Source organism: Malus domestica, chromosome 06, assembly GCF_042453785.1.
Source record: "Malus domestica chromosome 06, GDT2T_hap1".
Lineage (NCBI taxonomy): Eukaryota > Viridiplantae > Streptophyta > Magnoliopsida > Rosales > Rosaceae > Malus > Malus domestica.
In genome coordinates, this window is record NC_091666.1 from 724,929 (window position 1) to 743,698 (window position 18,770).

Below are 18,770 nucleotides of genomic sequence, written 5' to 3' on the forward strand. Positions count from 1 at the left end.
TCCTTCCCAAATTTTGTAGTTGGAGTTTTGTTTGTGTATCGTCACTATGCTGAGTCCACCATGACTCGTTCAAACTATATAGTAAGATTTTTGCAATTGGATTAAGTACCTAAAACTTCCAATCTTGCGGTTAGGTATGCTGTAAGATACTTTTCTCTCCTCCGTGAGTGCTTTCTCTCCTCTGTGAGAGTTTTTCTCAGTGATCCTACTGATCTCGTTCCCTTGCTTTTATTCTCTGTCGGTTTGGGGTTTTGGATTTGTTTGCTTTTCGTTCTTGGTTTAGGGATTTGGTTGATGTTAACCCTGGCTCCATGGGCTTGTAAACTTGGATCTGGGTATTAATGCTTTTCTATGCGGTTGGTGGGTTTTGCAGTTAATTCAAGTTTTCTCTCACTCGAGCTGTCTCTATCCCAAGCGGCATCGCGAATTGTGCGAGGATGTAGTCAGAGCGAGGCGATCTTCCCATAAGGGGCAACAAGTATTCCGTTTTGTTTGGTCTTGTCCTAGAAGGTAGGTGGATTTGCAAGAATTTGGGATATTGGTGGTTTGATTCCTATAGAATTTATTCCTACACAGTTGGTTGTTACTGGGGTCTGGATCTCAAGTTGGTTTTAATACTTGGAGACAGATTAGTAGCAGGCTTTAGGGTGGCAATATGGATGGGACTTCCATCTCTGTGGTCTTGGGGGTTATTTATGGATCTTTAATAAGGAAATTAATGGAACCCAAGACACGTCTGGATCTTTTAATGGAGTCTCAACTGCCAAAAATTGATCAGGGGGTAGATGCTTGGTTTAAAGCTGTATGGTGGAGACTAACGAAAAGACTACATAATCGGGGGGTGGATCTGCAGTAAACATTAGAAAGAGCATTCACTTTGTTCCTACCAGTCTGAATGTCATTGGGTACTTTTTCTCTGCTTTATACAGTCGGAAAAAAGATTATTGCTCTTTCAATTGGGGAGGCAGACAGAGAAATAATAGAGAGGAGAGAAACAGAAGAACAATTAAGAAGTTTAAAGAGAAAATGGCGAATGCTGTGGAGGAATTGGTTGTGCAACTAGAAAGTGGAATGGAGCTCTCGAACATGGAATTTGGAGTGAAACTCATAGCAAAGGTTTTGGTGGATCAAGAGCTTAACAAATGGGGTGTGAGAAACATTTTGAAGAGCGCGTGGAAAGAGTTTGGGGAGATTCAAATTAACTGGGTGCAAGACAACCTGTATGTAATCCTAGTTCGAGACGAGAATATTGCAACACGTTTACTGGAACAGGTGCCTTGGGGGTGATGAAACAAAACCTCTCTGTGAAAAGGTGGACGGAAGATCTTGCAATGGAAGAAATCCCGATGCACATGGTGCCCTTCTGGGTGCAGATGAAAGGTATCCCTCCGTGTTTGTGCTCTGAAGGTAATTTAAACCGCCTGGCAAATAAATGTGGGGATTTACTGGAGGTTGAGGATATCACCAAAGCTAGGGGTTTCCTTCGAATCCGAATTATAGTGGATACCACGAAACCTCTAGTAACGGGGTGCTGGGTTACCAGGGTAGGAAACAAGGAATCATGGGTTGAATTTCAATACGAGCGGGTGCAAGATTTCTGCTATAATTGTGGTATCATTGGTCATCCTAGTATTGAATGCTCTGCGCCAACAAGGAGGGGAGAGGGGGCAGGATACGGGGAGTGGACTAGAACGAAAATGATCAAGGATTTTCCAGAGGCTCCGAGGGTGATTAATACGGCTCAAGGCAAGAGGAGGCAGGCGGGAGTCAGCAGGGTGAGAGGGATTTCGAGTCAACGAGAGGGGGGAAATAATAATGGGGAAGAATAGGGCAGTGTGATAGTCAATAGAGGAAGTGTGAGACATATTAGGGTTGTGAATACGCTGATTACCCAAGTTAGCTCACGAGAGACAGCTAATCCAACTGTGGGCGCTACGAATACGGTCACTGATCATGCTCACGGCTCTATGGAAGGGATGGATGGGCATAACACTGTTGGGCTGCCTATAATGAGTACGGGTGTAATGGAGGAATGAGGGCAATCAGGAAGGGCTCTTGGTACTCGTCGGGTGAATATCAGAAGAATACAGGTTGAGGCAGAAGCGAAGAGGAGGGTGAAGGAGGTAGAGAGCAACTCACAATATCCCACGGGGATGGTAGATCACGGAAGTTAGTATAGTCAAACTGAGCAGCTGATGAACCAGAATCTGCTCAAAGGAATGCAACCGAATAATTCTGTTCTAGGCCATCTGGAGGACATAAGCATTTTTCAACGAATGGGCCTAAAGAGGAATGCTGGGGAATGAAGTAGCAAAAGAACCTCAAGACCGATAAAAATAGCAAAAGGACAAGCTGCTTCAAGGGGACGAGCTAGGAAAGGTGGGCATACATGATGTGTATCTGGACATAGTGAGACGAATGAAGCCTATGAGGAAAATCTACTGGAGGTTCCAGTATCAGAGGAGAATTTATGGCTTCATCTGGAGGACATTGTGAATGAGGAGGAAACTATGCGGAGTCAGCGATTAAAAAGCAATCAAGGTGGCGGTGGCGGCTAGCCTGATACAGCCGCAAGTCAACCATGATAAATCTGATTTGGAACTGCAGTGGTCTTGGGTCGGACATGGTAGTTCGAGCCCTACATGGGCTTATTCGAAAATATAGACCTTTTGTGGTATTTTTAATGGAGACTAAGATGTAAAACCATAAAATAGTGGGAGTTCGTATGAGGATGGGTTTTGTGAATGGGTGGGATGTTCCTCCGGTTGGATCAGCGGGTGGTCTGAGCTTGTGGTGGGATGACAGTTTGGAGGTCAATGTTATATCATCCAACAGGAACTTGATCCATACTAAGATGTGATTTTTTTAGGATGAGTGGTTTAATGCTTCATGGGTTTATGGCACTCCATATAGAAATGAGAAAATTAAGTTTTGGCAGTGGATTACGGAGGAGCTGAGCCCGACGCGTGCCCCTTGGTTTTGTGCGGGCGACTTTAATGAGATATTATCTGAAGATGAAAAATTGGGAAGGAGTCATTGGCATTGGTTGACTATTCCATTTTTACAGTCCTTCTTAAATTGTATGGAATTGGTGGACCTTGGATTCTCAGGGCCAAAATTTACTTGGAGAGGAACCAGAAATGGCAGCTTGGTGCAGGAAAGGTTAGACATGGATTTAATTAACAGAAGCTGGCAGACTTGGTGGCCAAACTCGGTGATTATTCATGAAAATGTTAGGGCTTCCGATCACTACCCGCTGATATTAAATACTGACCCGTTGGCCCCCAAGTGTAAACCTATGTTCAGATTTGAGGCTTTTTGGTGCAAAAAGGAGGGATGCAGAGAGACCATAACACGATGCTAGAATGTGGGAAGTGCTGGTGGAGGGGTCGCTACGTGGCAATGGAAGATTAACGCCACTAGAAAAGGATTGATTAGCTGGAGTTCGGGCAAGTTCAAAGCCAGAAAGTTTGAGCTCCAACGGTTAAACTCTCATTTAGGGAATCTGCAACGGCAATGGGAGGAAAATAAGGAAGAAATCAGTGAGGTTACTGCAAATTATTAATCGGCTTGAGGCACAAAAGGAATCATACTGGGCGTCAAGATCTTGAATTCGGTGGTTGTAGGCTGGCGACTCAAACACTGTTTTTTTTTCACCAATCTATAATCCAAAGGCGTAGACGAAACAAATTAGCCCAAATCAGGAATGAGGAGGGTGGTTGGCAGGAAGATCCGGCTAGAGTCAGACTAACGGTGGAAGATCATTTTCAAAGGCTTTTTACGTCGAATGGCAATCGAGATTGGGGGGATATTCTCTACTGCTTGGATCCGGTTGTAACAAATGACATGAATGAGACTTTATGTAGCCCCATCTCTGATGAGGAGATTAAAGATGATGTGTTTAATATGGGAGGATCGAAGGCACCTGGACCTGATGGGTTTCAAGGTCTGTTTTTTTCAATCATACTGGGACATTATTGCAACTGAGGTACATGGCATTGTTACTGACTGTCTTAGGGGTGATGGCTGCCCTTCTGTTATCAACTCTACTAATATTGCTTTGATCCCAAAGGTTCCAAACCTGGAAGGGGTAAATCAGTTTAAGCCTTTGTAATTATTCTTATAAGGTTCTATCTAAGATTTTGGCGAATAGGTTGAAGCCCTTGCTGGATCAAATTATTTCTCTGAATCAAAATGCGTTCATCAAAGGAAGACAAATTCAAGGGAATATTATCTTGGCTCATGAAATTTTTCATTTTCTTAAGATGAGAAGAACAAAGACAAAATTCGAAATGGGGATTAAGCTGGATATGAATAAGGCTTATGATCGGGTTGAATGAGACTTTCTGGAGGCAGTTATGGTGCATCTCGGTTTCCAACAAATGTGGATTGCTATGGTTAGAAAGTGTGTTAAAACTGTGGAATTTTCTATTTTAATCAATAGGAGGCCGGGGCGAACCTTTAAACCTACAAGGGGACTTCGACATGGGGATCCGCTATCACCCTACCTGTTCCTTCTTATCAGTGAGGTTCTTTCGCTGTTAATCAGTAGGGCGGTTCAGCAGGGGTATTTGGAGGGCATTAAATTATCTACTTCGGGGCCTATGCTCTCTCACTTATTGTTTGCTGATGACATTCTAATTTTTCTGGTGGCTACCAACCAGAATTGCAGGAATCTTTCTTCCCTTCTTAATGCTTATTGCAGAGCGTCCGGGCAACAAATTAGCCTTCAGAAATCGGTGGTTTATTTTGGGGCGAATACTCATGCCCATTTATCTTCGGAGCTTTGTAATATCTTAGATATGCCCAAGGTGGAAGACCCAGGAAAATATTTGGGTTTACCATCAATTTGGGGGAGGTCGAAGAAAGAGGCTTTACAGTTTATTAAGGAGCGGATCTTGTCGAAGATTGTGGGCTGAAAACGGCATTTTCTATCTCAAGCGGGAAAGGAAGTTCTCATAAAAGCAGTGATCCAAACTATTCCTCTGTACACAATGTATGTGTTTCGATTGCCTGTGAGTTTTTGCAAGGATATTGATGTAGTTGTGGCGAGGTTTTGGTGGGCGGGAGCGGATCGGGATCGTGGAGTACATTGGGTTAAATGGAATGACTTGAGTCGGCCAAAAAAGGAAGGGGGTTTGGGCTTCCGCAATCTCAATGATTTTAATATTGCTCTTCTAGCCAAACAATGTTGGCGATTGATTCATGACCCGAACTCTTTATGGGCTCGTGTTTTGAAAGCACGATACTTCCCGAATTCTTCCTTCTTGGAGGCTAAGAAGGGTGGGAGGGCCTCTTGGGCTTGGGCGAGTTTATTGGAGGGGAGGGATTTTATTCTAAGGGATGCTAGATGGCAGATTATGGGAGGGATGGAGGTTCGGTTTTGGCAAGATAATTGGATCCCGGGAATAACGGGGGGGGGACCTTACTCCTCTTAATCCTTCGGTCATCAATAGGGAGTGCAAAGTTGCGGAGTTCATTGATCCGAGTTCAAGGACTTGGAACTTGAACCTTTTCTCAAACTTTATCTCGGATTCAGAGAGCGATACCATCTTTAAAATCTATGTGGGGCCGCTTTTAAGTCCTGATAAGCTTGTCTGGCCTTATGAGAGAAATGGTTCTTTTTCAGTGAAGTCCGAATATTGGAGAAATCACAGTAGACACCCATACATAAACCTTGATCGCCCGTCCTCCTCACGCAGTGTTCATCCTTGGATTTGGATTTGGCTATGGAGTTGTAAGGCTACCCCTAAGATGAAAAACTTTCTTTAGTGAGCTCTTAAGGAGGCTTGTGCTACTAACTCCAATTTGTTTCGACGTAGGTGTGCCACTTCCCCCCTTTACCCAGTTTGTAATGAATGTGTGGAGACCATGGATCATATTCTCCTTCTGTGTCCTTGGGTGTCTAGAGTATGGTTTGGGGGTCCGTTGAATGTTCAGATCAATCAAAGCTCAATTACTACTTTGGCTGAATGGGTGTATGGGGCGTTAAATCAAAATATGGGTTGTTAGGGGGATCTCACTCGGTCTATGAGGTACCTGATTTTTACATGTTGGTTTATTTGGAGAACCCGATGTGATGCTTTTTTCAACGGTGTTAAGCCCTCACCTCTTCGATCTATTCGAACTATCATTACTACTTTGGAGTCTTTTATGCAAGCCTCCGCCCCCCTGCTGTTATCATTCACAATCCAAACTAGCCGTCCTCGCGGTACGCGCCTTCTCACTCTTTGGTCTCCTCCCCCAGTCAATAAGATTAAGATGAATGTTGATGCGTGTTGGAGGAGGGACTCCTGTTGTGGTAAGATTGAGACTGTGGCCCGTGATTGGTTGTCGGGTTGCAAGGCGGTTAAAAGTGTATGAATGCATGCATCTTCGGTTAGGATGGCTGAAGCTCTTGCTATTCTGGAAGGGTGCTTGTTGGCTAAGTGTTTGCAAATGTAGGAGGTGGTAATTGAGTCGGATGCACAAGGGGTTATTCGGTCCCTCAATTCCCCTTCTTTGAGCTGTGATTGGGACCTTCTCCCAATTCTTAGCCGTATCTTGGATGTTGGGAGGAGTTTTCATTCATGCTCTTGGTCGTGGATTCCACGATCGGCAAATATGGCGGCGGATTTTGTTGTAAGGAATATTTCACCGGAGATGTGCAGCTTTAGCTGGGTTGTTCAACCTCCATCTTCGCTAGTTGGCATTTTGAACAAAGATAGTCTTCCCTGTCCTCCTTTGTAATTGGGGATGGGTTGTACTGGTAATAAGGCGACGCTGGTACCTGTTGAGGTGGTGTATTTCTTGATCCTATTTATTTGTGTCTGTATCTTCTGGGGTTGCGGATGTTGTTTCTCTGCGTATTGTTTGGCCTTGTGCCTCTCTGTTCTTTGAATCTATCCTTTTACCAAAAAAAAAAAAAAACTATATAGTAATTACATGAGCTTTTTCTCCAAGCATTGGAAAACAAACTTTATATGTCCGATTATAATTGCAAACGTTTCGTCACGTTTCCCTTGATAGTGTTCGGTTTCTGGGTTAGTTTTAATGGAAGTTCAAAGGTTAGTGAAATACACCGAAGAAGAAGGAGAGAAAATGTATTCAAGGATTGTGTCAATTCTATTCACTTCACTTACATACTGAAAAACATCTTCAGCATATATGACAGTTAGAGGAGTGAAAAAAAAACAATTCCACTCACTCTATTACAAAGCAATCACAACCATTCATTCTTAAGTCATCATGTAAAATGCTTACACATGTCATGAGCTATGACTCATTACAAACTAATCTAAATGCCATATGGAATATGATCCAAAGGCTCACATTTGAACACAACTTGCTTAACACAAAAACTATCACAGTAAATACATTTACATATCAATACACCCTTCTAAATGTTTTGCTGATTTCACTCCAAGTGCAGTCCTCAAATACTCAAATCGATCCTTGGGAAGAGCCTTGGTAAAAATATCTACCAATTGCTCTTCTGTACTGCAATAGCTCAGTTCAAGTGTCACATTTTGAATCGCATCCCTTATGAAGTGATACCTCATGTTGATGTGTCTTGTTTTCTGGTGAAATACTGGATTCTTGGACATGGCTATAGTAGAGGTGTTATCACATAGCAAGGGTGTAGCTTCCACTTGTTCCTCTCCAAAGTCAGATAGTACAAACCTCAGCCATATTGCTTGTGTTGTAGCTTATGCAGCACTCACATATTCAACTTCTGTAGTGGATAAAGCCACACTGCATTGCTTGACAGAAGCCTATGAGAATATCCCTGAACCAAAACTAAATGCATAGCCCGAGGTACTCTTCATGTCATCCAAACTTCCAGCCCAGTCACTATCACAGTAGCCTATCAACACAGCAGCTTTACCCTTCACATACTCAATCCCAAAATCAAGTGTCCCTTGTACATATCTCATAACCCTTTTAGCTATCCCCATGTGCTTCCTGGTTGGTTTCTGCATAAACCGAGCCAACAAGCATGATGCATACATTAAATCTGGTCTAGTAGTTGTCAGATATAACAAACTACCAATCATTTTCCTGTACAAACTTTGATCAGCATCCTCACTTCCATCTTCTTTAGATAACTTGTCAGTGATTGCAAGTGGAGTTTTCACAGCTTTACAGTCTTTTAAGCCAAATTTCTCAAGTAAAGACTTGGCATATTTCTTCTGATGAATAAATATGCCCTTCTCAGTTTGAATTATGCCCAAACCAAGAAAATGATGTAGCAATCCCAAATTTGACATTTCATATTGTTTCATCATATCCTTCTTAAACTCTTGGATCATTTCATCAAAACTCCATGTATAGATAATATTATCTACATACAGAGATACAATAAGCACACCTGCATCATTGAATTTAGTATACAAAGTAGCTTCACTTTGACTTTTCTTAAATCCGGACCTATTAAAATATGTGTCTATCTCATCATACCAAGCTCTAGGAGCTTGTTTTAGACCATATAAGGCCTTTTTCAACTTGTAGACCTTGTCTTCTTGCCCTTTTACTTCAAATCCCTGTGGTTGATCCACATATACTTCCTCATGCAGTGTACCATTTAGGAATGCAGATTTGACATCTAATTGGAACAATTTCCATTCCTTTTGAGCTGCCAATGCAATTAGAGTCCTAATGGTATCAAGTCTTGCCGCTGGTGCAAATGTTTCATTGAAATCAACCCGAGGTTTCTGAGAGTAGCCCTTAGCCACTAATCATGCCTTGTTCTTCTGCACTGAGCCATCCAGATTAAGTTTTGTCTTGTAAACCCACTTTACACCATTACAGGTTTGTCACTTGGCCTATTTACCAACTCCCATGTATCATTCTTTTCAATCATTTCAATCTCTGTGAACATAGCTTTTCTCCAAGCCTTATCCCCTGATGCTTCTTCAAAACACTCAGGTTCCACTACACAGAAATTGCATCTCTCATAAACTTCATTCATACTCCTGAATCTGAAATGAGTATGATCATACTCTTGTGAATCAGTATGATCCACTTGCTCCTCTTGACTTGAAGAAGAAGTAATAGTTTGATCGTGTTGTTCCTGTAATGATTATGTGTACTCCACATTTCCTTTATACTCTTCATTCTCAACATTGCTCCTTTCATTCCCATTAGCAACTGAAATAGGCAGGTTCTTCTTAGCACAAGATTTCCAGTCCCAGCAAGTATTCTCATCAAAAATCACATCCCTAGAAATAACAATTTTCTTGGTTTCAGGATTGTACAACCTGTACCCCTTTTCACAGGTTCCATAACCAAGAAGAATGCATTTGACACTTGTTGCATCAAGTTTCTGTCTCATCTGTGATAGAACTTGTGCATAACATAAAGATCCAAACACTCTTAAGTGTTTCACTTCAGGTTTCCTTCCACTGTAGGCTTCAAATGGAGTCTTCTTATTCAGAGCTTTGGTAGGACATCTATTGAGAATATAGACTGTAGTATTAACTGCTTCTGCCCAAAACTCAAATAGAATGCCCTTCTCCAACAACATGCATTTAGCCATTTCTACAATGGTCTTATTTCTTCTCTCTGTTACACCATTCTATTGAGGGGAATAAGCCATTGTGAGTTGTCTTTTTAGACCAAGATCTGCACAAAACTGAGAAAATTCCTAAGAAGTGTACTATCCTCCCCTATCACTTCTTAATTTTTTTCAGTTTGAACCCATTTTGTAATTCAACAGTTGCTTTAAACCTTTTGAACACATCGAATGCCTCAGATTTGTTCCTAAGAAAATACACCCATCCCATTCTGGTACAATTATCAGTGAATGTGATAAAATACTTATTTCCTGCTTTGGTAGGTGTTTGCATTGGTCCACATATATCAGTGTGGATCAACTCCAATGGTAAAGCAGCTCTCCACTTGGTTTCTTTGGGAAATGCATCTCTGGAATGCTTGCCAAGGACACACCTACACTGTAGTGTTCACTTTCAGCTCAGGTAAGCCATTGACCATATCAAGTTCTTGCAGCTGCATTAGAGCATTCATATTCAAATGCCCTAGCCTTCGATGCCATATCTCAGCAGGTTGCCCAACACTGGCTCTCATGACAATTTGAATTCCTGGTTGCAACTTCTCCTGGTTGCAACTTCAAAGGAAAAACTTTGATTCCCTTTCATTGGGATCTTGACAACTAGATTATAACATGTGAGATCATCATAGATTTTGACTTCAGCACCTCCAAATACCAGATAGTAACCATGCTCCATCATCTGTCCTACACTTAACAAATTCTCTTTTAAATCAGGTACTAACATAATCTCCTTTATGTACCTTTTTCCATGCTTAATGTCAACCAGTAACTCTCCTTTTCCAACCACATTAACCAATTGTCCTGTACCCATCTCAACTTTAGCAGTAACACTTCTATCTATGTTAACCAGTAGATCTTCTATTCCTGTCATATGATTACTGCAGCCATTATCAACATACCAAATGTCTTCATTCTTCTTCAGTGCAGCAGACATACATACATAGAACATAGTTGGATTGTTCTCCACTTGTTTGACATAATTGGCCTGTTGAGTAACCTTCTTTGACCTGCAATCCTTGGCAAAATGCCCTGGCTTATCACAGTTATGACACCTTGGTTTCCCCTTGAACCAGCATTCCCCAAAATGTAATTTATCACAATATTTGCAAGGATTATTGGCTCCATCAAATGATCCAATGAATTTCCCTTGCTAATGTACATGTTTGTTATCCCACTTCTTTCCCTTGGTCTTCCAATTCTTTGTGGGTTTAAAATGTTGATTAGCATTTTATATAGGCTTCCTATGAGCTATACTCAAACTGGAAAATGCTTTTTCAGTATCATTTTCAGAGTGTCTCTCCATCCGTTGTTCATACCCCTTTAGAGTAGCAACAACATCCTGCACGTCAATAGTTTCCAAATCCCTAGTATTCTCTATCACAACAACAATATTATCATAGGATTTAGGAAGACTTATCAATAATTTTTGCACAATTCTTTGATTTCCAATATCTTCACCATAACTTTTCATTTGTGTAATAAGATCAAATAATCGCACAAGGTACACAGAAAATGCTTCATGCTCTCCCATTCGAGTATATTCAAAATCACGCCTTAAGCTTTGAAGTTTTACAAATCTCACTTGTTTGTCTCCAATAAACTCTTGCTTCAATATATCCCAGGCCTCATTTGCCGTCTCTAGGATGGCGATCCTTGGGAAAATCTCATCTGACACAACTTCTTGAATAATTCCAAGAGCCTTAGCATCCTTGACTATGTTCTCCTTCAGATTCTTATACTCAGTTGCAGTGATCTCTTCTTCTCTCTTCGCCGGAGGACTGTACCCTTTCTCAACCATATCCCATAGATCGTGAGATCTGAAAATGGTTTTCATCTTGATCTGCCAGAAATCAAAATTTTCTCCATTGAAAATTAGTGCGCGGAGATCCACAACACTCGATCCAGCCATATTAGACTTGTTATCGAATTACCAAGAAATTTTCAAAGCTTTCTTCAGTCACAGCAGAACCCGATTCTTGGTCGAGTTCCTTTGCTGTCACCAACCACGTCATAGTTTCACGCCTAGCTCGAGATTGAACCTGGCTCTGAGGCCATGATAGTGTTTGGTTTCTGGGTTAGTTTCAATGGAAGTTCAAAGGTTAGTGAAATACACCCAAGAAGAAGGAGAGAAAATGTATCAAGGATTGTGTCAATTCTATTCACTTCACTTACATACTGAAAAACATCTTCAGCATATATGACAATTAGAGGAGTGAAAAAAAACAATTCCACTCACTCTATTACAAAGCAATCACAACCATTCATTCTTAAGTCATCATGTAAGATGCTTACACTTGTCATGAGCTATGACTCATTACAAACTAATCTAAATGCCATATGGAATATGATCCAAAGGCTCACATTTGAACACAACTTGCTTAACACAAAAACTATCACAGCAAATACATTTACATATCAATATCCATTTCTTTCTTTTAAAATGATTGGGGAGACGTTAAGTACAAGCTATTGTGCTCGATGTTGATTTATTTTTGGTGATCAAAGTATTTGTTTGTTAGATGTTTAAAAATCAATTCCATTAAGGAGATTCTGATTTTATAAAGCCATAGATGAAGTGTAATATGGTGTTAACTAAACCCCATTCATTATAATCTCAAAAACCCCATTCATTATAATCTCAACCCTTTGAAAACAATCGTAAAAAACATTTCATTTATAACAAATATTCAACCCATTAGTTTGTTATTGGGAATTTATCATAAAATTGTTCTTGAAATTTACTAAATTTCTCTTTGATTCTTCAATTACAAAATTGATCAAAGCTGTCCTTAAAATATAGCGCAAGACAAATTCATGTCATCCTTAAGTTAAAAATTATGTTAGTTTGCTCACATGACACACGGATGAGAGGCCTACTGCTTCAATAATACAGTGCAAAATGGATTACACCAAAAATAAATTTTGTTACAGAAATTTCAGGGAGCATTTGTGATGAAAATCAAATTATGACCTCCTTCTTTTATTTCTAGGAAAAAAAACATGGGTGCTCTCTTATTCTCTCTACCAAAATCCTTGATCTACAAAATTCATAGTCGTCGGCCCGTTGCTTCGGCCTGGGTCAATGGCAGCCCACTCCCCATTCTCCTAGTATTTATCCATCATCTTCTCATGGATTGTTGCGAATCTATTTTTCGTTTTAGTATTCCAATCAATAAGTGCTTTCTTGTGAGATTATTTGTGAGTATTTTAATTTTGTGTTGGTGTATTATCAGCTTCCCCTAGGTCGACTTAATTTTTTATGGTAGCTTCATTATTGGTGTTGAGCACACAATTCATGTTGGTATGGACATTAGTTGGTTTGTTGTCATTTTTTTTTTTGGAGTCGTCATTGCTCGTTGTGAAAGGGTGTCTTCATGTTCGTTACAAGATAAAACCATAGAAATTTGAAAAAACATCATTTATTGGATATTGCTAGTAATCTGATCAACCAAAACCACAAATGCATTAAAAACATCATACCCTTTTTATTCTAGCAAATAAAAGTATCTCCAAACATGTTCTCTATTGTTTGTTAAATTTTAGCTAAAAGGACTATAAATTTTTTTAGAAGCTTCTTAAAAGAATTTTCCTCCAATCATAGTTATAATGATTGTGGACCAATAGTGACACACCCCGACCTCGATATCTCTAGCTACCAGGATAGGCACGTGCTGGCTGACACCCGAGGGTGACGAAGCCATTTTAACATGCATGTAAATAAAATATGTAATTAGAAAGAAGTCTATCCATGCAGAACCGTGTTCAGAGCATACAACTAAACAAGAATAGAGTGAAAGAATAATGATAAAAAGATACGAACAAAGGAATAGGTCCTACGCTGAGAAGATTCGAAGATACCTAAGCGGAAGTGCTCTGATGCAGGGATCATGTGCCTCGATTCTAACTCCTGAGGGTGGAGCAAAAACAAAAGGATGAGTGTACCAAAGTTTATAATAATAATACTAATAATAAGAAAATCATTTTCTTTATAAACATACTAACCCCCTGTTTTGAAAACACACACACACACACATATATATATATATAATACTACGTAGTAGGTTTTCTGAAACTCTAGCATGCCATGAAAACGTTCGTAAAAAATGTACGTGTAGAACAATGCTCAATAATGGTGTTATCGACGCCCGAGGGTAAATCCGTAAATCTCATCAATGTTGTACTCACTAGGGGTATCATAGTGGCTCGAAGGCATAACCATCATCAAAGGTGAAGTTGTACGACACTGGATATGCCAGTGAAGAAATCATGGTCCATCACCCGAATGTGAAGCTATACGACTCTGGGTTACGCCAGAGAAGAGATATTGTATAAGTATGTATATGCAGTGGGTCCATCATCCAAAGGTGACGTTGGACGACTTTGGGTTACGCCAGAGAAGAAACATAGGGTCCATCACCGGAACGTGAAGTTGTACAACTCTGGGTTACCCTATAGAAGAAACATATACACATAACATATCATACCGACACTAGCCCCTGGCTAGTGAAGCTGGGGAGGTATGTCATAGATATCCTCAACTGTGTCCTATGGCCATAGGACGTCTACATACCCGGTTGTGTGTATGTGTTGTATGATAACCCACTAGATAAGATCGAAAATACACCTCAAAAATCTCAAATCAAACTGGAGTTCAAAAGCTCAAAGCCTCATCACATAAATCCACAATAATTCATATTCGTAAACCATAAATAAATCATATCCGCAAATCCATAGAATTCCATATACGATAATCCAATAATTTATGACCTTTTGTAAAACATAAATTTGATCAATCATAAATATTCCGTAAAAGCAATTTAAATAAATCATAAGTATGGAAATTCGTAAAACATATTATAAAACGTGCTCCATTCATGAAGTAAGAAATGCATGCAAGCCTAATATTTTATAAAAACATGCAATTTAAGAAGGGGTCCACTTATAGATATTTCGTCACCAAATAACCGCTCGAACTAAGGAGGACGGTATCACTTTCATTGATGCACCTAAACGCACATAGAGACTATTTAGTAAAACTCTACTAAAACAGTCGAATTTGGGAAAATGGACAGTGGATTTGGATTCGACACGTTGAGAAACCTAAGGAAAGACCTCGGGTAGCCCCACGTGCCGCCACGGGGCGACGGTCCAGGTGGCTACGCGCCACCGTACGTGCCGAGTTGGGAGCCAGCACCGCCGTCACAAAACTTCCGACGAAGGCGCGTGTACTCCACGCATTGACCATGATGCGTGGCCACGCGCACCCACGCGCTGACTTGGAAGCTGGTTTGGATCTGCGTCGGGTCAAATCTGGGCTTGAGTTGATGGGTTAATAGCCCAAATGTTTGGGCTGGTTATTGAATTGGGCTAGTTTTGGGTTGGGCTTAGTTGGATCCAATTGGTTTATAGGTCGGGTCGACCTGATTTTAGATCGTGGGTTGGTCGGACTCCACGAAGAAGAAAACTAGAGCTTCCTAAGCTCCAATCAAGGTCAAAACTTTACCATTTACATCGTATAAATAGTCAAATTGAAGCTACGGAGATAAGGAGTAAGATTATACCATTTTGGTTCACCTAGCCGTGGCCGGAAAATGGTCAAAAAAATGCCTTTAACCTCGCGATCCTTCGCTGAAAACTGGAAAAGTTTCCACCTTCGTTGCTTCTGTGTTCAATCTCCTTAAATAAAAAACTTGGCATCCTAATATCATTTCTAACTCATGAAGGAAGAATGGAAGAGGTGATTTGAAGCTTACCTTGATCGAAGAAATGGAAATCTTGTCGGAGTTTGCGAGATCGAGTAGCGGTGGTGATGTGCATCAGTGAACTGAGAATGAAATGGAGAGAACAGACGAAAAGGAAAAAGTGGTATGGTGACCTGAGGGCTCACCGGAATAGTGAGTGGTGGTGGTGTGTTAGTTTACCGAGAAGGAGAGAGAGAGAGGTAGCTGAAATGAGAGGTGAGAGCTGAGGGGTGAAAGAGAGTGTGTCACGAGAGAGTTCCAAAAGATTAGGGAAGGGGAAACACATGGCAGAATGAGAAGTAGGGTGTGGGCCCCATGTGCCAGAAATTGTTAAAATAATAAAATATCCAATCCTAATATCTAGAATAGTGAAATGACTATTTTGCCCCTCAACTTTGTAGTTTCGTGAAATCCTCATTGTAGCTCCAATTTCAATTCCGTTTGTGCCCACACGTTCATAACAACAAGTACTATAAGGATACACCAAGAAAACAAATCTTATATGACACGACAAGGTGGTCCCTAAAAGTCAACGTATTTGCCTCGAAGGGCATTTTCGTAAATTTACGCTATAAAATTATAAAAACCAAAATATTGGGGACGGGTCGTTACAAATAGGAATAAAGTTTTTATTTAAATATTAATTAAATATTGGTAATTAATGTTGTGAGCTTATTCCTCACTCCATAAATTTAGGAGCTCCTAAAAGAATCTCTATCTCAGTAGGTGGATAGGGAGCGTGATTGGAGATGGATTTTTCCAAATCCTCCCTAAAATTTGGCTAGTAGCTCATTTTGTGAGCCCATTGAAGATGTTCTAAGTGCCACTGATTGGTAATAATTCACTTTATCTCAAAGCTCCATAAAGACACTCGTGAACACATACGCATAGAAATTATTTTAGCTTTAGAGTGTCATCTCAGTCTTTTGAGTTCGAATGTGCTTGATTTCAAGACTTGGATGTGTTACTTTGCTTATTCTCGGGTCAGTCTCGCATTCAATTCCACTAGTACAGTGACAACTAGTTTAGCCAAGTTGACTTTTTATGCTTCGTTGAAGTTTCTTGGGATAAAGGACCTTTTGGATGTTATTGATAAAATCCTCTTTGATATTTGCCCAAGTTGACCTTGTTCCGTTCAAAATCAAGCCTAAAGGCCCCATAAGAAACTTCAAACCCGATTCATGATTAAGTGTTCATTTTTTCTTAAGATCATTATTATTTGGGGTGCAATTCAATCCCTATTAAACCAGGACTCACCAAATTCTTGAGATTCCTTCATAATCAAGATCTAATTAAGTTTTCCATTCTTGGTAGGCTAGTAATATTGTAATACCCTGAAAAATTTAAGTATATGAATTTGATATTCATAATTATGAGTATGTGGAGAAAATAAAAAATAAATCGATTTATGGTTATGAAAATTTAATTGAGAAATTTTATAATTTTGTTACCAAAAATTATTATAATTTATGTCGTAAAATTTATCGATAAGTGAAAAAGATGAAAATGCCTTTAGTTGGTTTAACGTAATTATACGAGGACGTATTTTATCCTCATATATTTGATCATATATCTTGGCATAATTGGATAGAGATCGATCTCACGAACGTGTAGGTGCAAACCATTTGTGAAACAGAGTTATAACGAATGAGTTATTAACGAACGAAGTTAGGGGCAAAAATGGTAATTTAATTATTGATCTGGAAGACTCCAGATTTGTTGGAATGTGGATATGGTGCCACGTGTGTGGCTGCGATTGGGAGAAGGGGGAGAGAAATGAGAGGGGGCCGCCAATCGGGAAGGGGGGAGAGAAGGGATGACCAATGGAAAGGAGAAGAAATAAGGGAAGAGAGAATGAGGGGAAACCGGACCCTCATTCGGCCCGATTCCATTTTCCAACCCGACCTGGTCCTCTTCACCTCATCCGACGGTTTTTCATTGGTTTTTCCAGCAAACCACATCAACTAATCACGGGGAAAACATTCTCCATCATTCCCTCTACCTATTACACCTCAAAATTTAAGATATTTGGTTTTGATTTGGTGACACCCACATCGAAAAGGGCGACGACACCGTGGCTTCAAATCCACCATTATTGAAACATGTTCCTTCGATCACCACCACCTATAGCATCCTTGAGCCCAAGAACAAAGCCCAAACAAGGTTAGGGGCGGCAGAGCTGTTTTGGAGTCAAATCAAGAACACCCAATTCAAGGGTTTTCTGGTGGATTTAGGGCGATTTGAGGTGTTTCTCGGCCGAATTGGACTTTGGCCCAGGTATGAAAGTTGTTCCTCTCATTGAACTCTACTTGCCTGTAAAATTTGTTAATTTTGGAGTTCGTCAGAAAATTAGGTTTTCATTCACCGGAAACCGCCACCCACAGCGGCGCGTGGCCAGTGGCCAGTGGACCGACGCTGCCTTTTCATGCAAATTTTGATATTTTAAATCCGTAATTGGTACCATTTTGATGTGATTCAATTATGAAAGCTAATGTTGAATATTTCCGTTAGTAGAATATTTCATAAATGGATAAAAGAATGAATGTGAACTACAAAAGGCTTGATCTCATTCAAGGGTACGTAGGCAGTCTAATGAGAGTTAGATGCAACCTTAAAAATAATCGAGATTAATCGTTTGTTGAAAATTTGTCTAAGAAAAGGAATTGGATGATTAATTTAAAAATTAACCTTATGTTTTTGGGAAACAAATTGGGTTATAGATTTTGTAAGTAACTAAGATTTAAATAAAAGAATTGTGATAAAAGGTAGAAAATAAACAAGAGTTTAATTTAGGCATATCATAGTAATTATCTTCCGAAAATAAATTTTTCAGGTTGAGGCGTTACAAATATCCTCAATGGAATTAGCTCTATCAACCATTCTATACCTATTGGATCTCCTAAATTTGTGCAGTCTGGTGAGCCATATCCAACTCCGCTTACAACTAAGGGTATTCCTAGTTGTTTTGACCACAACAATTGCCGCGTGTCATGATCCAAAAAAAACCATTTGTCCAATAGACAATGAGCTAACTCCAAAAACCCGTTGTCAATTCGGATTGTAGGCCCAACTTGGCAAAATAAAGTCGAAAGTGCTAGTAATCGCCAGTTAGTCATATGATGGTGATTTCATTCCCAAGCCTTGTACACACTGTTCATTACACTATGGGAGTTGGCCTACTTGAAGCTTTTTTCTCAATTCTGAACCACAAGAAAGGGGAAGACATTAAAGGCAGAGTTAGTGATTAGAGTGAAGTCATAACAAGCTAGTCATATTGGAAGGTGCAGCTGGATCACCGCAGTCAGGGTTTCTTGCGCAATGGATCTCTTCTTTCTGTGGATCAACGAAGTGCAACCTGCCAACGACCATTAATTGATAGAGGGTGATGATGGACTACGGTACCAGAGTGTATATGATCTCCACCAAACATACGTAACACTTTAGCTAGTACATGAAAGTGTAGACCATGATTCTTCTGT

The 18,770-nt window shown here is 40.1% G+C and overlaps 2 protein-coding genes across 2 annotated transcripts; one reads left to right on the forward strand and one right to left on the reverse strand.

The window, feature by feature from the left end:
- Positions 1-4,994: 4,994 nt before the first annotated feature.
- Positions 4,995-5,438, forward strand: LOC139197174 (uncharacterized mitochondrial protein AtMg00310-like). Its single transcript, XM_070823939.1, has one exon. The coding sequence runs from the start codon at positions 4,995-4,997 to the stop codon at positions 5,436-5,438; it is 444 nt and encodes a 147-aa protein (XP_070680040.1).
- Positions 5,439-10,778: 5,340 nt separating this feature from the next.
- On the reverse strand, positions 10,779-11,562 carry LOC139197175 (uncharacterized). Its single transcript, XM_070823940.1, has 2 exons — positions 11,482-11,562; positions 10,779-11,390 (listed from the first exon to the last, which is right to left on the reverse strand). Exons 1-2 carry the CDS (start codon positions 11,560-11,562, stop codon positions 10,779-10,781), a joined length of 693 nt encoding a protein of 230 aa, XP_070680041.1.
- Positions 11,563-18,770: the final 7,208 nt, after the last annotated feature.

Excerpts from the sequence above, each read along its gene's own strand:
- LOC139197174 (XM_070823939.1), top strand. The coding sequence starts at position 4,995 with ATGTATGTGTTTCGATTGCCTGTGAGTTTTTGCAAGGATATTGATGTA.
- LOC139197175 (XM_070823940.1), bottom strand. The coding sequence starts at position 11,562 with ATGACGTGGTTGGTGACAGCAAAGGAACTCGACCAAGAATCGGGTTCT. Across the intron at positions 11,391-11,481 it reads AAAGCTTTGAAAATTTCTTG|ATCAAGATGAAAACCATTTT; the intron begins GTAATTCGATAA and ends GATTTCTGGCAG.